This window comes from Myotis yumanensis, unplaced genomic scaffold (assembly GCF_028538775.1).
Source record: "Myotis yumanensis isolate MYYU_CA2020_CCGP unplaced genomic scaffold, mMyoYum1.0.hap1 SCAF_13, whole genome shotgun sequence".
NCBI lineage: Eukaryota > Metazoa > Chordata > Mammalia > Chiroptera > Vespertilionidae > Myotis > Myotis yumanensis.
Genome location: NW_027223764.1, coordinates 15,110,215 through 15,134,860, shown reverse-complemented (window position 1 = coordinate 15,134,860; position 24,646 = coordinate 15,110,215). Strand labels below are relative to the sequence as shown.

The window sequence follows — 24,646 nt, the reverse complement described above, 5'->3', positions numbered from 1 at the left end:
AGAATGGAAAATGGACACAAGTCCCACTCATAGAAGAAAAATTAAGAAAATTGCTAGGTAGTGGCTTCTGATGAAGGAGTGCTCTAACTAATTTCTTCAAGGTCATCTGGTTCATTTATGCTGCATTTATAAGTTATTGTGTATTTTAAAAATTAATGAAATATTTAATTATAGCAAGGTTGCCCGTGACCTTTCGTGGAATGACTTCATCATAAATCTGCAGGCATTACAGACTGTTTTCCGGGTTTCTAATAATTTGCTCTCAAATTAATGACATGCAGCCCGTGAAAGGAATTGAGGCTGAGGGAAAGGATTGAGTCGAGACATGCCGTTTCCTAGCAATGGCTAATTCTGAGTCCTGGATGGAGGTGGCGTAGAAGATGGTGTGTGACTCACCGGAACCCACAGCAGATTTAACTGTTTACTTAGAGGAATGAGAAATAAATCTGGTGTGTCAATGGAGGAGATTGCATGTGGCCGGACCGAGTGATTGCAGAGCATTTGATTTGGGGCACATTTATCTACATGCCAATATGGAGGCAACACCTGGACCAATGGGAGAATTCATTTTCTGCCCTGACACTCACAGGGGTTCTCCCTCATTCATAAATTGAAGGTCTGTGCTTGCCCTCTAGCTTGCTGGCCACCAGGAAAGCCCAGCCTAGACTCCATCATCCTAGTATATATATGGGTGCGATGAGAACAGCTAAGCTGTCCCTGGGGATGGGGAGTGGGGAGCAGGATCATTTCTCCAGGGACCAGGATTCTTCATCGTCTATGTTATTCTGATAATTCATCTGATCCAATAGAGCCAGGGAGGAAGGAAAAGAACTGAGGAGGAAAAACGATCACGGAGGGCATAACAGAGAAGTTAGCATTTAAAAATTGAAATTAAAAAGAATAAATCAAGAAGATAGAATTACCTCAAAACGTATAGTGTTGTGGTTACATAATACAAAACCCTATAAACAAAACACAAGGAGAAAATGGAAGATTTGCATTATCTTAGGGAAATATTCTGATAACCTTTAAAGTCTAGAGAACTAGACTTTCATGGGAATGTTTTAAAAAGGACTCAGGGGAAAACGAATAGAACAAGCAGTTGAAAAGTAGAATGATTTTGGATTTGAATACTATTAGCAAGCTTTATTTAGATGGCTTTTATATAACCTTCATCATCATGGAGGACAATACGGGGAAGGGATAGGTCCTGAGGCAGGTCCATGACAATACAACATTTTCCTAGTTGAGTTCATTCAGATGCTCCCACACAAGTCAGCCTGCAGTGAAGCCCTCCTTTTCTACTGTCTAGGCACTGTTTTATCTTCTTTTGCCCATTTCTAGTGGCTTCCTGGTAATGAATCCTCTCCTTTTCCTCTCTGAAGGATGTGGTTAACCACTCTCTCCTTGAAACTTCTCTCAGCTTTGATACCTATTTGATAAAAGTTGGTGTGATTAGAGATGGAAAAAAGGAACCAGATTACTATGCAGAAGAGAATCAGCTGACCCAGAATTGCTCTCTGGTAAAGAGAAAAACATCTTTACAGAGCCTACTCCTATAATTACATTTAGTGTGGCATTGTTTCCACCTAAATTATAGCAATTATATACTAAGATCCCTTTTGAAATCATTTAATTAATGAGTAGGTAACCCTCTGTGTGTGTGGAATTCTAATGAAATCCTTTATTTTTACAAACCAGCTTCCTCCCTCAAATTAATTACTCCCCTCCCTACAAGGCTAACTGAGGTCTGGATGGTGGACTAGGGAAGCTGTGTTATTTAGGGTCCCAGCAAATCACAGTTGTTTGTGGAAAGCCTAGCACAGTCCAAGATAACCAGGAAAAGTGAAGATGCTGCTATTTTCTCCCTGACATTGTTTTTGTCCTTCTGAACCCCAAAGGACACACAACTCAGCCATGTTCTTTGGCCCAGAAATAAGGGCAGATAAAGCTATTAGCCCAATTTTGGAAGAAGTGAATGATTTGATAGATTAATTCCATCCATTAATCAACCCAGAACTATTTATTGAGCATCTGTTATATGAAAGAAGTTCCAGTGGATACAAAGATGAATGACTCTAGATAAATCCTTTCTGTATAGGGTCACCAGGAGATAGATAGCTTGTGCACCTGGAGGTTGACATAGGGATTGAAAGAAAATAAACTCTTGGAAATTGTCTTGAAAGGACTGTGTTTTGTCTAGACTATTTCTGCATCCCATCTGTTGAGTATATATGTCATAGATTAAAAATCATCTTCTGTAAGGAAGCTTGAAACATGAAGTGATTTGCTCAAGGTCAATTGCTAATTTAGTGGCAGATGAGGAGTAGAAAAATATAAGTCTATATCCTTGCCTAGCACTCTTGCTATCATGCCCAGACCATCTGTATGTTAAAAGTTAAACAATAGCACGTGGGTCTAGGACAGTGGTCGTCAAACTCATTAGTCAACAGAGCCAAATATCAACAGTACAATGGTTGAAATTTCTTTTGAGAGCCAAATTTTTTAAACTTTTTTTTTTTAAATATATTTTATTGATTTTTTACAGAGAGGAAGGGAGAGAGATAGTTAGATAGAAACATCGATGACAGAGAAACATCGATCAGCTGCCTCCTGCACATCTCCTACTGGGGATGTGCCCGCAACCCAGGTACATGCCCTTGACCGGAATCGAACCTGGGACCTTTCAGTCCGCAGGCCGACGCTCTATCCACTGAGCCAAACCGGTTTTGGCTTAAACTTAAACTATATAGGTAAGTACATTGTTATTAACTTAATTAAGGTACTCCTAAGGCTTAGGAAGAGCCACACTCAAGGGGCCAAAGAGCCGCATGTGGCTCACAAGCCACAGTTTGCCGACCACGAGTCTAGGATGATACTCTGTGGCCAGGTTCACACTAGCACCAGAGGAGTTAAAAGAGAGAGAAAGAGAATCTCTTAGGTTTATAGAGTGCAAGAAGATGAATCTTCAGTAGAGCACAAATATCTCATGAAAAAATCTAGGTTGCAAGGTAAAAAGGAAAACCAGAAATAACAAATTTTAATTGATTTTTTTTCCTAAAAATCAATATAGTGAGAAATGGCTTAGAGAATTCATTTATTTTGTCCTGTTTTTGGGAGAAACTTCTTCAGGAACACTTAAGGGTAGGCTACCTTTTTATAAACAGTCATCTCTATTTCTGTATGAGGTATGTATTTTCTCCACCCTTCTAGATGTCTCTCTCACACACACACACACACACACACACACACACACACAGAGAGACACACACACACCCAGGCATGCTAGTGTGAGCAACAAAGAAATCCCTGAGTTTGAAGTTAGTATGTTGCAAAAAGAATTTGAAACCAAACTTATTGAAAGCCCTAGCTGAGCAGGGCCTTGGGTTGAGTCCTGAAGTTTCTAGTAATAAGAATGATGGTGATGGTAATGAACACTTGTTGTCCATTGAGATTCTCAAGATTTTCACAAACATTATTTCACATTGTACAGTTTTGATTATGTTGACAAAATTACAGGGTGGACCCCAGCCTGGTGGCTCAGTTGGTTGGAATGTCAACCTGTAGACCAAATGGTTGCAGATTTGATCCCCACTTGGGGCATGTACAGGAGACAATCAATTAATGCTTCTCTCTCACATCGATGTTTCTCTTACATTGATGTTTCTCTTTCTCTGTCTCTTTCTAAAATCAATTTAAAAAACATATCCTTGGGTAAGGATAAAAAATACAGGGGTGGGCAAAAGTAGGTTTACATAATACAATAATTAATTAATAATTATGTAAAAATAAACTGTGTGTTTCTTGTACTCATAACTGTAAATCCACTTTTGCCTACTTGTATACTTACACTTTGAGATAAGAAGAGGGACTAGGAATGCATTTCTGAAGGAAGAGTTCAAAATTGTATTTTTTTTTTTGGTAACTGCAAAGAAATGGGACTATGGATAAAAGTGGATTTGGCTATGCTAAGAATTGCCTTGTTCCATCAATGACCAATAATCAATTAACCACTTTTGGTCAAGCAACTACTGTTGAAAGGCTCTAGGGAGTACAAAGAAATACAAGGATTCTTCTCAGCCTTAGGAGCTTTCTAATTGGTTGACAAAAATTTGACCAACGAAACAAAAACATTAAGAAATCACCGCCAAGCAGGTGTGATTCAGTGGATTGAGTATCATCCCATGCACCAATAGGTCACCAGTTTGATTCCTGATCAGGGCATATGCCTGGGTTGTGGGCTCAATCCCTACTAGGGGGAGGGAAGGAGGGCAGGAGGCAGCCAATCTATGTTTCTCTCTCATCTCTCTCTCTCTCTCTCTTCCATTCCTTTCTCTCTAAAAAATCAATTAAAATATTTTAAAAATAAAGAAATTATCAATAAGTTGTCTAGAGCAGTATTTCCCAAAGGGTAGTCCTGCCACCAGAGATATCAGCATTACCTGGGGACTTAGAATTATGAATAATCAGGCACATAAAATACTATTCTGAAAATCTGAGGGATGAGAAAACCTGTATCACAAACCTTCTAGGTCAGTGGTCGGCGAACTGCGGCTCACAAGCCACATGCGTCTCTTTGGCCCCTTGAGTGTGGCTCTTCCACAAAATACCGACTTCTGCGCATAGGCAACGAAGTTTCAATCGCAATGTACGTGTGCGCCCGCACGTGGTATTTTGTGGAAGAGCCACACTCAAGGGGCCAAAGAGCCGCACGTGGCTCTCGAGCCACAGTTTGTTGACCACTGTTCTAGGTGACTCTCATGCAGACAGTGGGGAACCTCTGGGCTAGAGATACCAGGAGCATTTGCGCTTCTGATGAATTAGAGCTCAGTGTTGTCAGAACAGTCACAGAAGACTTTCTGAAAGAAATAGCACCTAACTTGGGAATCACATTATCCTATTAGAGATTTCCCATGTCTTTGGTTCCTCTGCCCTGCCCATTTCCTGGGTTTTCATATTCAGTTGATGTATGAGTCATCCCCCCAAAGGTATTACAAGTGGGGTGAGTTCCACTAACTTTAGAAGAATGTTTTCATAGGATGAGAAACTTTTATATGGGACATTTATTTTCCTTATTTTTAATTAGAAAATGTCTGGGATTTCTCTTTTTCTAATCTAGAATTAAGTGGACCTTGTCAATGTTTATCACCCCAAAATGATAGACAAAGGTTCCTATGATGGTGACCCTAATTTCTTTTTTAAAAAAAAATACATTTTATTGGTTTTTTACAGAGAGGAAGGGAGAGGGAGAGAGAGTTAGAAACATCGATTAAAGAGAAATATCCATCAGCTGCCTCCTGCATACCCCCTACTGGGAATGTGCCCGCAACCAAGGTACATACCCTTGACCGGAATCGAACCTGGGACCCTTGAGTCCACAGGCCGACACTCTATCCACTGAGCCAAACTGGTTAGGGTGTCACCCTAATTTCTTTGCCGAGTGCTCACTTCCACAGACTAGCATGAATTTTAACTTTTATTCTAAGGGTAGTTATGAAAAGGAATGAGAAATGGTTGACTTTAAATTAGTCCTTATTTTATCTCCTCCTTAGTTTGCTATGTTTCTGTCATTTTCTCAGTTTCCATGACCTCTAATCAGGAGAGAAATGGATAGAGGCAGGATTGAGCAGAGTTAGGGAAGCCAGATCTATGCAAAAGAGAGACTTTGTGTCAGAGTCACTTACACTCTACTGGAGGGGCCCCATAATAAACCTTTTCTTCCTAGAACTCATAATGGATGGAAATAGGGGAAGTACATTAATGTCTGAAAGTTGCTAAGGGTTTTTATCCCACTGATCTTAGTTGAGTCCAATGAGAAAATGAACTAAACTGATAGACCTAACATGAAATGTTTAACATTTTGCATCTGGCATGTTGCAGAGACCACATGGCAAGGAGATTAGCACACTCCTAAGTGAAAATATTAGTGTATCAATTTATAGTTTGGGGAAGGACCTGGGATGCACAATGTAAGAAAATCTGGGATAGAAGCCAAAGAAACATAGATGAAAATAATGCACCTGCCAAGATTACAGAAGAGAAGAACCTGAATTAGTCCACAAGTCCTGACTGGGGACCGATTTGTGTGTTCAGTCCTGAAATGAGCACTCTGAGATCATAAACAGATCATGAACATCCTTAGAGGCTCAGGGTCAATTAGGCTATGTGCCTGAATGATGCTTACTAGTATATTCTCTGCAACAAGAGCCCTGGGAGGTGGTTAAGCCTGAACTTGAAGTTCTAAGCTTACTAATGCTTGAGCATTCCTTTCCTCTGTGGACTAACTTTATCTATTAGAAAGACCTCTCATATTTTTTAAACTTTTACCTTTTCATGTTTTGTTATTTTTTAATACTCAAGAGATCTCCCTAGAATGGCTACTTATTGGACTTATCTCTCCTGCCCCTTCCTAAGTTATTTCCAGGTAAACCAGCCATAGCTTTTACATGACTTCTTGATAGATAGATAGATAGATAGATAGATAGATAGATAGATAATAGATTCATAGATGAAAAGTGGCCTCAAATTATATAGCCATTGGTATTAATTTCTTGAGGTTTCTGTAACAAATTTCCATAAATTGTGTGGATAAAAGAATGGCAATGTATTCTCTCACAATTCCGGAGGCCAGAGCCCAAGGTTATATTGGCAGCAGGACTGCACTCATGCTAGTGTACTAGGGATCATTTGTTCTATGCTATTCCATTTTCTGATGGCTCCAGCTGTTTCTTGACTTGTGATCTCAGAAATCTAATATTTGCCTTTGTCTGAACATGGCCTTTTCCTCTCTCCATGTATCTCTTCTTTGTATTTTTTTTTTATTTTTAATAAAATGTATTGGGGTGACATTGGCTAATAAGATTATGAGAGTATAAGGTTTCAAGTATAAAATCTATAACATATCATCTGTATATCATGCTGTGTGCTCACTATTCAATGTCAGTTTTACTTCCTTCACCATATATTTGATCCCCTTTGCCCTTTACTGATTCTTTCCTACTTCTCTTTCCCTCTGGTAATCATGATACTGTTATTCATGTCTATGAGTTTTGTTTGTTCATTTATTGCTTTCAGTTTTATATGTGAGTGAAATCATATGGTCCTTGACTTTTTCCAATCTGACTTATTTTGCTCAGCATGATATTCTCAAGATCCATCTAGGTTGTTACAAATGACAGTATTTCATCTTTTCTCATACTGAGTAGTATTGCATATTATATATGTACCTCGTCTTCTTTATCCAATTAGTTGTTGAGGGACACTTTGTTTTCATGTCTCAGCCACAGTGCATAATGCTGCAATGAACATAAAGATATATATATATATATATATATTTACAAATAAATGTTTTCAAGTTTTTTGGTTAGATACCCAGAAGAGGGGTTGCTGGGTCATATTGGACTTCAGGCTAATCCTGATAATCCAGGATACGTTCAACTGGAGATCTTTAACTTGTAAATCAAAGACCTTTTTCCAATAAGGTCTCATTCAAGGTTACAGGTCAGATCTCTTAGGGAGCCCCTATTCATTTCAGTACACAATCTTGATCACTCTCCTTTTCAGTGGTTCTTAAACATTGGGAACTGTGAACTCCTTTGAAAATCTGATAAAATATATGTACTTTCTCTACATATAAACACATATGCCAATGAACACATATTTTACTTAATATTTCAAGAGATTCAAATTCCACTATTACCACCGAAGCTTATACGTGTACTGCACATTGAGGTACATAGTTTATATCATTCTTGAATGATGACATCCAAAACTAACTACAAATTTTCTCTGTGATCTAGTGTAATGTAGCATCGACCAGGATATTTCCACTTTTGCTCTAGATAATATACATAACTTTGTATTAATTAATGCATTCTCAGATCACCTTAAATATTTCGGTCTCTCTGAAGTGTGTACTATATTAATCCCATTATACATGAAAACTCTTAAGCTTTCATTATTATTGTTGTTGTTATTATTATCATACTATTATTATTTAAGCTGAGTTTCACTGAGCCCCATTTCATCTATATAATGCTTATGTAGTTGACAAAGGGAAAACTTGACATTTCATCCTGTTGTGTCACATGCTGTTAAATTCAGCCTGTCTCTCATTCTGTCAAGACCTTTTTGGGTCCTGATTCTGCCATCAAGTGTATTGACTGTTTCTTCCAGCTTTGTGTCATCAGAAAATGTGATTTCCAATGATGACCATTATTTTCATGTCTTCAAGTCATTAATAAAAATGAAGAACAAGCAAGAGCAGACAGCAGAACCTTGCAGCTGACTACTCACACCCTCCTTCCTGGTTGATTTTAATGCCTTAATTAGGTTCTGTTCAGCCACATAATTTTACTAGCACCTGGCTCATATTTTTTCATCTTTTTTTTCACGAGTGCTGTGGCAGACCATGGCAGGTGCCTTGCTGATAGGTAAATCATATGCCCCATATTTCCCTCTTCTGTCTGTCTAGAAATCCTTTCATAGAAAAGACTGGAATTAATCTGACATGATGTAGTTTATGATCCATGAAGTAACTGTAAACTATTTGGAGTAGGCAGAATGTTTAGTTTAGCATCACTGATAACCTGCTACTCAGAGTCCTCCAATCAGGGATGACTTACAGGGGAGGTGGCGTTTGAATATGGCAGGAATAGATAGACTGGATAGAGTGGGAAGAGACATTCATCAAAGTCTCCTCCCACTCTTGGTGTTCTGTTTTTTTCTTTTCCCCAATGAGCTTTCAGCTTAACTCTCCTCACTTCAAATAAGTATACACTTTTGATGAGTTAACTGTTTTGTTAAAATTTAAGACGGACTGACTCATGATCTCTCCATGAAATGAGTGAGAGTTAATAAGGTGAAAATACCTTAGTTGAGACTTGACATGGATGTATTGTATTATTAGAAGACCACTAAATATAACAAGAATCTAAGAGAACTGAGAGAACCAGGGAAGATACTTAAATTAAGTCCACTCTGCTCCACAAAATATGGGCCACACAACCCAGGATATTTAGCCCCATGGCTTCCACTTCCCAGGGCTGAGCTAAGACTCATACAAAGACCATATAGTTTTACTAAAGGAGAGACCCTCAGTCTCCCTTCAAAGTCTGTTTAATTTTCTTTTAGACAAAGCTCTAAAACTTTTATTTAATATTGAACCATTAGATCACTATAAGTCATTTCTTAAAGTGTATTTTAAGTTGTTTGATCTAAACAGCAATTCTATTTCTTTCTCTACTTTACAATCTTAATCAGCTCCTATCCCTCCCAAAGCATCCTTGTGTTTCAGGGGGCAGAAGGACATGTCCCTTGAGGAGAGTTAGTCTCTCAGTGTCACTATCAGAATACCGGAACTTGGGGAGATACAAATCCAGGGCTGGGAGCATGAGTAAGTCTTAATGAAATGGAAGTCATCCAATTCCTTGAAAGATTTCAGTTGATTTAAGTTCCTGGCATATTGGTCTCCCCTTTACATCACTGTGATGGATGTCTTGCATTGTAATTACAAGATATACCACCTGAGTGGAGTATGGATGATCAATCTATATTTTTTCTAGAAACGATTGATTATTCATATTTATAGGGCTATCAACTGCTGAGCTTTGAAAAGGTCAGTATGGATTATCTACTCATATGGTATGCTATTTTACTATACATAAATATGAGTTTCTTTTATGAGACTCCTGTGAATTTTCAAGGAAGGGAGGAGGAGGATGGTATTCATATAAATTAAGCAATGGGAATTTCAAATAAATATCCTTATACTCAGTTGAAATTTTGGAATTGGCAAGGTCATACTTTTGATTAGCTAACCCACCTCCCACTCCAACATACACAGACACAATCTACTTTACAGATGAGGAAACAGTTCTTGTCAGTGGACATCAGTAAAGAAAATACCATTGCTTGGAATTAAAGACATACAAGGCTGAATGTCAAAATATGACCAACAATTCTATCTTGGTGGAGAATTTTGGACTTTGAATTTTTCCTTCTCTGTACTTTTCTATATTTTAATTCTTTACTATAAAGCATAGATATTACTTTTTCAATGTCAAACTGCAGTGGGAAGGCCAGAGAGAGTTGGGGGGCAGGAGGGAGGGGAGTAAGAGATCAACCGAAGGACTTGTATGCATGCATATAAGCATAACTAATGGACATAAGACACTGGGGGGTAAGGGAGGGTAGGGGTTTGTCAAGGGGTGGGGGGAAAAGGATACTTATGTAATACCCTTTGTAATACTTTAAGCGAAAAATAAAAAAAATATTAAAAAAAATAATAATAAAAAAATAAAAAATAAAATAAAAAAAAATAAAATAAAATAAAAAAATGATTGGTTTTTTAAACCCACTGTGAATGCATTTCACTGGTGTTGTGTATACAGTAGACCTCTACTTGATGGCCTTCAAAGAACATATTTTGAAAGAACCAGTGAAGGCCAGGCTGCAATTCAGTCTTCTATCCCCCCCAGTCTTTGTGTATTTGTGACTGACTTCAAGGCTTTCTCTGCTTGTCTTTCCCATCCCTCCCCTAAACACAGAGTTTTTGGCCACTTCAGCCTTCGCTCTGAGTGGCAGTTGGTGAAAGTGGACTACAAATCTATCTTCAGCCGGCGCTGCACCAAGGAAGACTATCAGACCTGGCACCTGCTCAATCAGGTACACCGCAAGGAAGAAGAGCTACTAAGAGCCCTGTTATTCCTATCTGGCCCTTTCTATTGAAGTGGGGCCTCTGAGGATAACGGTGGATTTAGGGGAAGGGGTGAAGCCCATATATCCAGGTTCAGTAGAGTTAGATGGTATTGGGGACAATTTTGCACCCTGGGATCACTGTGATGGGGAGCAGTGATAACCTGGGTTTTTAGCTCTACCCATCGAGAAATAAGCTCAGACAGGTAGGAGACTGACCCTCCATAGGTTCAATCATTATCCCTCCCCATTGGGGGGAGGAGCATTTCTCAGGCTAGCTTGGAGTAAGGGCCCAAGAGCATCAGGAACAGGACCACTAAGAAAGGGTGAGGGGTGGGAGTGAGAGTCTCTGCCAATAGCAGATGTTTATTGATACACAGCATAATGAGGCATCTGTGTTCTTGGGAACTGTTGGATCCTTGTAATTTGCACTAACTTCTCCTGTTCTTTTTTGCCCTTGGCTAGGAATAAAGACTTGGGCAGGGTTGTTTATCATAAAGAGGGATCTTTAGTTTTACTCTGAAGATGATATGAAAAATATGCCAGAAGTGGAATCCTTTCCACTAGAGTTTCTGCTGAAACCATTTGGGCAATTGGGGTGTCTGTGAGGATGGTGGGAGTCTTGGAATTCCCTATGGAGATGGAGGAGAAACAGGATGGAGTAAACATCACTGGCCAAGTTGGGAGGAGGGATAGTGATAGGCCAGCCTTGCATAGTTTTCCTTCTGTATGATAGTAAAAGAGCAGCCCTTTTATCCCTGAAACTCCCAAACTGTTACTGGGGAATGAGCCGAAAAGAGAATGAAAAGCCTAATGCTTCCTGTTGAGAAGCTGTTTTACTTCATCTTTTTTTGTGTGTTTCTGCCTTTCTCACTGTGGACTTTCTTTCTAAGGGGGAACCTTGTGTCATGGGAGAAAGGAAAATATTCAAGAAACGCAAGCCAGGAGCTCAGTGTGCCCTGGGCCGAGACTCCTCGGGGACTGTGGTCTCAGAACCCTGTGTCTGTGCTGACTGGGACTTTGAGTGGTGAGTCCCTTGGCCTCTCAATGCCATTTTCAACAAGATGTTTACTTGCATTGTAATTACATGGGGGGAGAGGAGGAAGATGAGTTAGGGGAGGAACTACAGGCCTGTAAGCCCACCTACCCCAGTTCCTGGGCCAGATGGGAAGTTTGCATCCCTGGAAGAGGGACACAAGGAGGCGTTTTCACAGAGAAGAGTGTCCAAGGGGACTTCTCATCTTCAGGGAGTAGCTGCATTGGAAATTACCAGAGAGGCTGGGCTGGGCACTGACAGAGTGCAGAGAGCTACCGCCTTGGACAGTAACCTTCAGACAAGTTTGCTCAAATTGCACTCTTCCATTTGAACTCTCATCATCATTTCTGTCTTTCCTCCCTCCACTGACAACCACAAAGGACACTGTGAAACCTAACCTATTAGACTCACAAATTTCCAAGTATGTACCTTCAGCTCTGGCCTCCTTCGCCTCTAGCATGGAGGCATTTGTGTTCATCCATCTGCTCAACATCCATCTCCCCTTCTATTTATTTGTGGCCAAAGCAGAACTCTTCCTGAACTATCACTGTTGGGAGAAGTTTTTCAATTCATCTTGAATCTCCACCCCAATCCAGTTTTTCCAGCCTCAATAAAACACACAGACATTCATTCAGTTAATTAAGTCAAAATCCCAGGAGAGCTTGATTTTTCCCCTTTCTCTTGTCCAAACATCTGCAAGTCCTTGCAAGCCTCTACTTCCAAAATACCTTCTAACTCAAAGCACCTTTACCCCATGTCTTCTGCTGAGTGAATTCTTCAAACAGTCTACTAATTCCTTCTCTAGTTTCACCCATGCACCCTAAACTCTATCCTCCTCGCAGCAACCATATTATACTTTTAAAACCAAAATCAGGTCTTATCACTCCTGTGCTGAGAACAGCTTCCTTTCACCCTTAAAATATAATCCAATGTTTTTCCTTGGCTTGCTTCATTGTATGTAATTTGGCCTGCTATTATCATTGTGCCTTAATTTTTTACTATTCTTCCCTTGTTTACTGTTTTGTAGTCACACTACTATCTATTGTACCTGAATCAATCCAGGCTTATTTCTACCAGAAAAAAATAGCACGTGCAAGGATTTCTTCCAAATTTCAACATGGTTGGCATCTTTGGGTCACTCATGTCTCAGTAAAATTATCATATCCTCAGAAATGCCTTCTGAAGCCATGTGATCTTACCTACACCTGGGCACTGTCTAGAACAGTGATGGCGAACCTATGACACGCGTGTCTGAGGTGACACGTGGACTCATATTTTGGTTGATTTTTCTTTGTTAAATGGCATTTAAATATATAAAATAAATATCAAAAATATAAGTCTTTGTTTTACTATGGTTGCAAATATCAAAAAAATTCTATATGTGACACAGCACCAGAGTTAAGTTAGGGTTTTTCAAAATGCTGACACGCCAAGCTCAAAAGGTTCGCCATCACTGCTCTAGAACACCAGCATGATTATTGTCTTCTTAGTATTAATTGCCATTTGGAGTGACCATGCTCTGTGATGGCTTTATTATTGCCTATCTTCCCCAGTAGAATGTAAGTGCCATGAGTGTAGGAGTTTTAGATTTTCTTCATTGTTGCACCCTCAGTGCCTAGGTGATATAAGCAATAAATAATAGGACCATGTTTCTGAATGTTGTTCATTTTAGGAGAGTCAAATCTTCCCATTTCTGGGAATGGGCGAGTATTACTCTGATCCCAGCTGGATGAATTCTTCCTTCACATTACAGTCAAAAGCTAAAGTTCAGTTTAGATGTTTTCTTAAGCCATCCCATATTAAAAGACAAAGCTAAGAGCTCAGGTCTGAGCCTATATACATGGAAGGGGCAAGACAATGACAATTGCAGTGGAGCTTTTCTGGTGTTAAATAACAGACATAAGTTCAATTGGGCACAGAATGGCTGCCCCAGCACAGCCAGCAACTTCATCCCTATTTCATCCTATTTTATCCAACCTGTTTCTTAACAGTAATTTGTACTGGAAGCCATAGTTGTTTTCAGGTGTAACTATGGCTGTAACTGGTAAACTGTAAGCCAGACAGATGACTTTGACTGCTTCCTACCTTCTCTTCATTCCTCAACTTATGCATTAGAAAGCTTAAAGGGGAATAAATAGTGATGGAAGGAGACTTGGCTTGGGATGGTGAACACACGATACAATATATACATGATGTGTTATAGATTTACACACCTGAAACCAACATAATTTGATTAACCAATGTCACCCCAATACATTTAATAAATAGGAGAAAAAGAAAGCTTGACTCTAGTGAGAATAACTCAAGTGGGTTGTGCTAAATGGAATTTAAATTTGAATGACAATGTTTTATCTGTGGAAATTTTGATCCTTTGGAAACAAAATATATTTTCACACTTGGGAAGAATGATTTTCAATTATTAATTACAATTCAGCAAAAATAGTCATAGCAATGTATACAGTAAGTCACTCAGAATTATTGCACATGACATATTGATGTCAACCTAAATATTCAGAATATGAGTATCAGGCTTCTTTATGTCCTTCTGCACGCTCACTCTATGCAGCCTCACTGTCTTTACATATGTCCTTCTCCATTTTCGCCTGTGTCTATGAGCTGCATTAGTCCCTCACCCATCGTTGGCAAAACTCACAATTGAGAAAGAATAAGAATTGTAACATAAATATTTTTCCCTTCAGCAATCCCATTAACATTTACTATTCTGAAAAAAAATCACAACTCTGATATTTATAGTTTTTGACCTTAGGAAAAAAATATCTTAATCTCTTTGATTTCACCTCCTCAGCTGTAAAGTACAAGTACAGAACATGGATATCATTGGATCCTAGGGAGAAATAAATGAATTAATATACATCATTAATGTGGAAAAGACATTTATCCTAATGGTGTAGGCGTCCATATGGTATCTGTTGCTGCTGCCATTGTGAATATTGTACCCCAGGGTTAAGTGGTCCCATAGTATTTTTAACAAGTAAACCAGAGCTTATACATTCAAATAATAACTATCTTCAAATTTGTACCTTTGAGTGTTATCCATTTATTCCAATATTGGTGGCATAGCTTGAAATAGTTTTAAACCCTTCTTTGGAACTATTCCCAGAATGCACCTGTAAGTAAAGTAGCAGGTGGCCAGGGGTAGGGGTGTCCTTACAAGGTGTTCTGTGATTCTCATGTTTTCATTGGTAGAGGGGCCGCTTGGATCCAACACCCTGTAATGTCAGCAGCATTACTATGACATTTTATGAAGAAAATGAATATCTGGAATGTAAGTTACTTGACCAAGCTCTTGTAACTAGGAGATAAAGAGCTGGGTTCAAATGCAAGCCTAACTAAATCCCATGCTCTCTCTTCTACATCATGCTATTTCTCAAGAAATCTAGCAAGTCTGACTTATTTTAGATTGATTTCTTGTTTCAGAATAAATAGGATCCCCAAGTTTAATTATTCTAAAATTAAAACTCATCTTCAAATGACCTAGGTTAACTGCTGTTGATGAAGTTCAACATAGAATGTTCCATTAACTCTAAAACAGTTATGAATGAAGTATATTTGATCACTGGTACTAGAATTGTAATAGGTTTATGGCATTCAAGAAGACTTTATAGAATTTGGGGGTGGGGGATAGGTAAGGTATTCTATGTTTGTCTTTCTATAGCCAATCATACCTCATGTTAAAAACAAGATAGAAGAACCAGTGTGAGTTAGGAGAAGCAGACGCACAAGACTGGATGACAAGTGACTGGTCAGAATCTGAGAAAAATAGCAAAAGAATTGCATAGCCTAAAAAGTATTTCTGTACTGTTTTTTAGTATAGAATAGACAGTTTGATTTTTGAAATTGCTGGTTTTTATAGTGATTTCTTGGACAATGGGATTGAGTGTTTAAAATTGTCTTTTTGTTTTTAAGTCAACTTCAATAAACATAGATATCAGTAAAAATATAGTTTTTCTATCAAATATAGTTTTTTTATGTTCATGCTGGAAAGTTATTTATAGCAACAGTTTCATAGCCTTGTCACGTTCTCAATGGTCCTTCCTACCAGGAAGTTTTATTAACTAAGGAATCTGAAACTCCTAGCTCAGTATAAGCAACAATCATGCATATTCCACCTGGTTGTTTCCCTGAGCCAAATCAGGTCTTAGCCATTCAATTGGTTCAAGCAACTTTCAGGTCTCAGAGAGAGCAGGGAGAGGGTATAACCTACTTTAATCAGATAGGGTCTGGGGGTGGAGACTGGGCAGGATGATCAGATATCTTGGTTTTGGTAGAAAAGTTAAAGAGTGCAGCCTAAATTCACAGAGGCAGGGCATTATCCACCTGTATCCCTCCTCTGCTCAAAGAGAGAAGGTTTTAAAGGGTCTCAGAAGTGTTTATTTGTGGGCTACCATTGACTTTCAGCCTCCATCCAGAGCATGTTTTATTCGTGTATGAATTTTGCATGAATAATAATGTTTCTATTTAATAGCCTTGTAAATCTCCCAGCCTCATGTTTACCATAGAGAGCCACTTCCACCCTGGCACTGGTGAGGGGCCAGGAACAAATCCTAAGACTGAAATTTGTCAGAGACCAGCAAGTAGTCAGAAAAGTAACATAAAAGGCCAACTCCTAGGGATGAATTGCCTTCTGGGAGACCCAGATACTCTTGTTCAATGAGAAACCAGTTGGTCTGGAGGTTCTTCCACCTAGGAGGTCATTTTTCCTACTCACTCAGCCAGCTGTTTACTCAGCAATAACTCTTGGTACCTACTATGTACCAAGTTCTTTAGGTAGATTATGTTGATCTCACCCAACTGCTGGAATGAGAGTTGGCTATTACAGGTATTTTATTGATGAAGAAATGGAGACACAGAGAGGTTAAGTAACTTACTAAAATAATAATGTTATGATTCCAGAGTCCTAAGTCTTAGCATGTTTTAATGTCTATCCTGTTCAGTAGGTTCCAGATCCACAGAGCTAGTTTATCAAATGCTAATATAGAAGATAGAGCAGAAGAGATTTGAGGTGTGTCAGCATATAAATCAGATATGTCTGAAATCCTTTCAACCTTTAGTGTTCTGCATAGGGAGTATAATCAAGCATATTTTTCTATAGATAAGACATTATTGAAAAGTAAAAAAAAAAAATGTATAAACCAGAATTGTTGAACTCAAAGAAGGCATAACAGTAAATAATAAACAGCATAGTTAGGTGCTGGCACAGATCAGTGTTGCCCAATAGAATAGCCACTAGTCACATGTGGTTATTCATATTAAAGTTAAAGTAAACATTCAGTTCTCCACTTGCACTAGCCATATTTCAAGTGCTCCATTGTAACATGTGGCCATGGCTACCATAGATATAAAGCAGTTCCATTATCGCAGAAAGTGTTAGAATAGGTCAGAATAGAGAGTTCACTGAGCACTGGAATAATGATGGAAGGTTTCCTGCAGGAGGTGATGATGGGGCTGTGTAGACTTCCTGCTGAGAAAGTACAAGAAAAATGGGCAGCACTTTAGGGAAATCAGGTATATGCGTGTGTTCCTGATGACTAGAGGAAGAAGGGCAGATGAGAGCATGGGGTTGAATTAGCAGAAATATGTGAGGCATGATTGTTGGTTTTTTCCAGCAGTTTCTGAACTGATCTGCATGTAATTATCTTTATGGCTGTATTTAGGCTCATGCCTTAGCTAAATGATAATGATGTTATTATCCCATTGTTTTTGTTGAGGTTATTTCTGTTTGTTGACTGTTCACTCTGCGCCTTCCAGAAAACCTCTCTCTGCTTGATCCCAAACCCACATGCTGTGCTGTCTCCTAAAATAAGACAGAAGCACCTGTGGGACACTGATCTTGGAATCTCAAGTGCCAAATGGGAGAATTGATAACCTGGGGGTCTGTGAGGCTAGGAAGGGCTGTGCATGGTGAGAGTAGCACAGCCCTGAGCTGGGGCCAGCAGATGACTTCTTGGCTGGCTCCAAGAGTCTGACTATGTCATTCCTGAGAACCAAGGAACCCTCTACTGATGATGCAATGGGTGCCCCTTAGGATTGTACTAATGCTGAACCAGGGGTCAAAAGTCGATTAGCATCTCCATCTGCCATTGTAAGTTATGTACAATCTCTAACAAGTCATTTCTCCTCTCTTTACTCCTCCTTCCTAATCTACCAACAGAGGGGATTGGACCCAGGGAATACAAGTGTCCCTTCCTGTTCTGACATGCAGAGGCCTTTTGGTTTCTGAAGCTGTCATTTCTTCTTTAGATTGTCTAAGGCTCCTCCCTGGATCTTGGGATGAGATTTGGACATACAGGTTCCTAGAAATGGACACCTTCCCACTTAAACTTTTAAAGAAGTTCTAAACCCTCTAAAGAAAGACACAGAGGTGATATTTCTTGAAGGAAGCTGCTTGTGTGTTTGCAGAAGCTGTGGCAGCATACTTCCCTGAGGCAAATCAAACTTTCCAGCACATTCACTCCAGACTTCACAATTCAACAGAAAAACATCTTTTCCCCAGGAAGCTGGAACAGCCCCTGAAACTGCTTGTTTGTCTAAATTATGTGAACTCCAGAGCTGGGATGGAGGTGGGGCAGTATGAGAGATTTTAATATACATTTAGCAGAAGTTAATGAAGAAGTCCACAGTTTGGGGGCAGGCAGTGATGTTTCCATTAATGTTATTAAATATTAATGAGGTTCTTTTTCTCATTGGGGTAAAGTAGCATGCCTGATGCCCTCTTTTTAATTACTCCATGGCTAACAGGTCACAGAGCTGAATGAATTACTAAAGATGGTCGCCTTCAGCAAAGAGCATTAGGGCATTTCTCTCCCTCCCAAAGCTGCTTAGGAGAGCACCCTTTCTTCCAAAATTACTAAACTTCTTAAGGTTAGCAGGACATTCAACAGATTAGCCTCATAAAGCAATGGTGGAATTTTCTAGAAGGGATGCAAACACACGGCAATCTAAATGTTTCTATAGATAAACAATGCTTAGAAATCAGACGTCCAGTGTATGCTGGTAAATATTTAACCACCAGATCTTAGGGAACAAATAAATAAAGAATCCCTGATTAGTAGCCTTTGCTGATTGTAGTAAATATTCCCACCATGGCCAGTTTCAAGTCACCAACATGATGTCAGTGACTGCAGACTTTGGGAGAGATGTGTAGCATTACATAGTATTTCTAGTCTATAAATACTCAGATGTAAATAACTTCAAGAGCATAATTAATATATAATAACATTTTATATGCTATATATTATATAATAATAATAAAATGCAGTGAGATAATGAAAAATTTATTATTATTTTTATTATTGCTTTTTAAATATAACATTTAAATAAATTTTTTACTATTTAATTTTTAATAATGACTGATTACTAGCCATTAAATAGCTTGGAAAAGTCCTGAAATTTTAAGCTGGCTCTCAGGAACTATTATAAGCTGGTGCAACACTGAGTTCCTCTGAGTCACCTCCCAGGCTGGTCTTGAGTTCTATCTTTCCACATTGTGATTTAGAAGGACTCTAGCTCATGCTCATGCCACAGGCATCTGTTGAGCACTTGGGATGCTCTCTGTGGTACACACTGGAAAATTACCTGCGGGTTCACACTCTCCCTGCAGAGTGCAAATGCAATGGCATAATTTAGTGCAATCCTTTTTCAATGTAACTGAAGTATCCATTCACCAGTAAATATTATTCGAACAGCTCCTGAAACTGCTTGATGTTTCAATGTCCTAGGTTCCATTTTAGACCAACACTGGCAAACAAAACCAACTGAGGTCTCTGCTCTTTTATGGCCTCGATGTTTCCAACATGCTGTGACCAGAGAAATTTTGAATGGGAATCATGGATGGTCTCATCTCCCATAGATATTGAGGAAGGATCTGTAGGAAAGTGTCAAACACAGAAAAGGGTAGAGTACTTCAAGACCAGGGCATAATACACACAAAGACAAAGAGGGTTGAAAAGGTGGCTTGAGGGTCAGATGGAGTTTGTTGTGGAGGAAGGTGGTAAGAAGGTAGGGTGGTGTCAAACTGGGGAGATAATTCATATAATGTCATTAATCAGTTGTTACTTCTTAACTATACTGCTTCATCCTGTATTACACTGTGTTCTACTTCATACTTGTTATTCTGTTCTTTCATTGGATTTGAGGCATGTTATATGCCTATCTTCAAAAGACTGGAAACCCCTTAAGGAGAGGGATTGTTGTACTTCTTCCAGAGAACAGGGCACATATTGAGTGATAAAGAATGTGGAATTAAATTTTTATCCCTATCTCCCTTTCATTTCTATCCCAGTTACACATATAGATAATTGGCCTATAATTTCATTGGATTTTAATTAAATCTTGGATCAAAGAATATGGAAGAAGAAGAAGAAAGGAGGAGTGGGTCCAGAGAGAATGATTTCTCTTGCTGTTTTATGTTTTATTAGCACTCAGGGAATCAATAGTCAAATGTCCAGGTTGTTCTGATCAATGTGTGGGTTTCAGGAAATCCTCGGACGCTTAACTCAGAAGCATGAATTTTCCTGCCAAATAGAGTCACCCTCAAAGACCTCTGGTTGGTTGCAAGCAATAACACTTTGTTGTTCTTTTTCTACCCTGACAATTACTTGTCTGGGAGCTTATGAAACTCTAAGAAGTAAGGAAATACCATTTAAATTTCAGATAGGGCCCTCCTCTCCATTTACTTTCTCATTTTCAAATGGGAAGGAAAGGAGAAGGGAATTGTACTTGACTTTGTTTGTTTGTTTGTTTTTTTGGTGTGTGTGTGTGTGTGTGTTTGTTTTTTGAGAGAGGAAGGGAGAGAGAGAGAGAGAGAGAGAGAGAGAGAGAGAGAGAGAAACATGGATATGAGAGCAATACATCGACCAGCTGTTTCCCTCATGTCCTGCACCAGGGATGGGGTCCACAACCCAGGCATGTGCCCTGACCTGGAATCAAACCTGCAACTTTAGGTGTGTGGGAGGACACCCAACCAACTGAGCAACACTGGCCAGGGATCTTTCTTGGTTTTGTTATGACTAGGCTTTTATGAAAACATGACAAAGGACTACATGGTTTTTCTGTTGTTGTTATTGTTTAGGACAAGAGGGAACCTATGTTACATGTAGTTGGGAACATTTTGAATGGATATATCTGAATGCAAATGTATATATGTGCTTGAGAGGGAATTGGCAGGGAAAAAGAAAATAAAATCTGGAATTTTGGAAGAATGCCTGTGGGATATTAACACAGAAATAAACCTTGACCTTTAAAGCCATTTTCTTGGTTGTCATCTAATTATTTCAGTAATCCCACTGTGATCCAAAACATGCTTTTAAGCATATAGCATCCTTCACACTCACCCCAAGCCAGTGCCCCTGCCACATATACAGTTTCATACTTTTTGAACCTAGAATCCACATTTGATAATCCACTATATTTTTCTACGTTGGACTCCATAAGACTTGGGGTTATTTCTAAATCTAAAAATTTATTCTCTAAGTATGAATATTTTCCCTCACTAGGAGTGTTTGAAAGAACGTATTACAGAGTTTCGGGTGCACATAGGGATGCATTTCTATTTGTGTGTGTGTTTTTAAACATTTTTGCATCTACACCACTATGCAATATTCATTTTGCGGACAGTGACTATGGCTATGAGAGACATGGAGAGAGCCAGTGTGTCCCAGCTTTCTGGTACAATCCAGCATCTCCATCAAAGGACTGCAGCCTTGGTCAAAGCTACCTTAACAGCACTGGGTAAGTAAAACAACCAAAGGAATTCCACTCACTGTTTTTGTGTTTCTGTAAGTTGGGATGAAAGGGAACATCACTGTTGAAGCAGGATGGAATGTAGATAGAGTTTGTTTATATGGTTTCTGGGGAAGCCTGAGGAGATCTTTAGCTGAGAGTAGCCTTTTGGGAACATCAGAAGAGATTTCTGATTACCCAGTTTCAATACCTTTTGCCATTTGACAGACCATAGCTATTGTTTTAATTAGGCTTTCTCTTCTAGAAATACTGTGATTCCATCTGAGACAATAACTACATACACCATTTGCACAACATCTTCATGAGATCTCTGGATGGAGAGTATGGCTAGGAGTTCAGCCATTGGGGGGGAGGGAGAAATATCAGATATAATGGAGGACGGAAGAGTTTGGTTTCATCTGCCTTTAAAGCCACCAGGAGAAGGCAATATGGATGGGTTGATTAATTACTTCTAATATCCACGGAGAAAGAAGACATAATGTGATGGTGATAGTGGTGATGTTGATGATGATAGTGGTGGTCCATTTATTTTATGTGGTTTTCCCAGCATGTTGCTTTAATGCAATTGAGAGATAATGATGTACCTCGAAACAATTCCGTCGTGTAGGTCAGGGCTCTGGGCACACTCTCAACTTGACTTCAGGTGCTGGGGTCTGTGGTCAAGAGAGATGACATGGCATCACTGTGCCCAAACTCATCCTTGTCCTAGAAGGTCACCGTCCTTGTGGGAGGTCTTCCCATGCTCACTTTTCTGAAATCATTTTACCTCAATTGGGCTGAATAGGAGTTTCAAACTTGTGCTTCTCATCTGGTATTTGTGGTAAGAAATGAAATATTAACAAAGAGAAAATATCCCATAAGATATCCCAGTGGCTCCAGAGTAAGGACTGTTAGGTGTTAAGCTATGGAATGATGCCCTGGTGGTGAAGGGGAGACAGGAAGAGGCTTCCTGACTAATCAGAGGCAGAAGTCTCACCTTCTAGCTGCTTTCTGGTACAGGGGAAATGGGGGGGGGGTGGGGAGGGGGGTGGCCTCAGGGAAGTAGAAACAAGTCTCTCCCTCACAGAGATCAGCACCTGCTCTTCCTGCTTTCATAATCCAATGGGTCTGCCTCCTCCTGTCTTGTATGTGAGTCAGACATTGATTTTTCTTGGCTGCTTTAGACACTGATCCGATCTGTGGCTCACCAGGTAGGATCGATAATAATGTTTAAAGAGCTACTCTTCCTGAGATGGAGGGATAGCGGCTCCTCAGCATTTATTTAGTTTCCTAAATGGCTGTCTTCTTTGAGACTCCGTTTTGAGGAGGAGCCGTGTGCAGTGTCTGTCTTGCTCTCTTGCACTCCTTCTAACACACACGCATACAATACAAACCACACCACTGACAATTGCCAATGCTCCTTAGGTACCGGCGGATTGTGTCCAACAACTGCACAGATGGGCTAAGGGAGAAGTACACCGCCAAGGCCCAGGTATGCCCTGGAAAAGCCCCTCGGGGCCTCCATGTGGTGACGACTGATGGACGCCTGGTGGCAGAGCAGGGGCACAATGCGACCTTCATCATCCTCATGGAGGAGGTAGGTGCTGGCCAGGGTCTCTGAGGTCATAACTCACAAACAGACCATTCCCTGTTCTCTGAAAGGGAAGAGAAAAAATAAATCCTGTATTCAGGGCCCTGTGTGAAAGTCAGTGCAGCCCTGGCCAGTTTTCTCAGTGGTTAGAGTATCAGCCCTTGAACCAAATGGTCTCAGGTTCGATTCAGATCAAGGGCACATACCTGGGTTGCAGGTTCAATCCCGGCTCAAGTCGAGGGCACCTTCAGGAGGCAACCAATCAATGTGTCTCTTTCACATGATGTTTTTAAAAAAAGAAAGCAAGTCACCGCTGAGAAGCTGAGATTTCTGGGAGAAAATAGAAGGACCAAAAGAGGGCTTGGGTGTTTAGAGACCTCCTTCCCTTCATCCAGCCACAGGGACTCGGACTGCAGTCTTGCTGCTTGTCTCTCACAGAGCAGAGCTGGCCATATTCTCTGAGGTTCCTCTTTAGGCTCTGCTTTGCTGAAGGAATGTTTATCACCATAAGACCATATACTAGAAACTTCGCCAGAAGAAGGGAATTCAAATTTTATCCGTTGCCTTCAGGAGCCTCTTTTACTTCATTGTAACCCTTCACCCCCTTATTAAAAAGCCCATGGGGCTTTCAAAGGGACTCCACTGTATGAGTGTGAGGGTAGTGGCAGATTATTGAAATCCTTTCAACTTACCTTTATGAAAAATGTCATATTGGTTGCTTTTCCATCAACTAGCTGCTCCATTAGTTCATTTTTAGTGTCTTCTGTAATCTGGGCAGTAAAATCAGACTAAGTTCATTCATTCCAGGATGGAAATACCTCTGCTCCCTGCTTCTTGCTCCCTATATGAGCTATTTCATCTCTTCTCAGACCCAGTTGGTTTTCAGGCACTCCTCGCTGAGATGGTGGGAGCAGGAAGGCTTGCCTGATTTACAAAGCCCTCTAAATTTATATGCAAATTGCTCTGTGCTCTTGAGATCTTGGAAAGAGACCAAAGCAGGTCAGGACTTTTGTGTGTGTTTTTGCAGAAGTGTGAATACTTTAGAAACCTCTAAAGTCAGGCCCACACTGGACAGGATGGTGAAGTTTCTTTATCCGGGCTGACAGACTCCTCAGCTGTCACCCACACTGGGTGCTAGAATTAAAAACCTTACAGATTCAGAGGAGGTCATTATCACATTTTCACTAGGGAGTTTCCAGGACCAGAGCTATAAAACCTTCTCTTGAATGGATGTGAAGAGCCACGATCTTATCCATTTGAATTGCATCCAGTTCATTTCCACTTTAATTTATATTCATAAACTCAAAGGTAGTTGACATTGTATGTGGGGCAAGGGAGCACCTATCAATATTTTACTCACATCTGAGTTGCTATGGGGGAAGAGACAGAAAGCGAAAGTATGATGGATGCACACTCACTGGGTGGAAGGATTGGCTCATAATTCTGAAATGATGCATTTCTCTTTCCATCCCATCAACCATCTTTGTATATGAAAAGAGATCCGGTTCTTTTTCATCTATTATTCTTGTTTTGTGGTCAGACTCAATTGCATTTATCCAGAATGTTGGTCTAATGTGGAGAGG

General features: G+C 39.8%; 1 protein-coding gene across 2 annotated transcripts in view; it reads left to right on the top strand.

Annotated features, from left to right (window-relative positions):
* The window catches only part of SORCS3 (sortilin related VPS10 domain containing receptor 3), a 518,681-nt gene that overhangs the window by 460,428 nt on the left and 33,607 nt on the right, over positions 1 to 24,646 (top strand). For both annotated transcript variants that reach the window (XM_070432330.1, XM_070432331.1), the window contains exons 15-18: positions 10,548 to 10,665; positions 11,589 to 11,722; positions 21,368 to 21,481; positions 22,898 to 23,069. In XM_070432330.1, the coding sequence (XP_070288431.1) occupies positions 10,548 to 10,665; positions 11,589 to 11,722; positions 21,368 to 21,481; positions 22,898 to 23,069 (538 nt within the window). The remainder of the gene's footprint in view (positions 1 to 10,547; positions 10,666 to 11,588; positions 11,723 to 21,367; positions 21,482 to 22,897; positions 23,070 to 24,646) is intronic.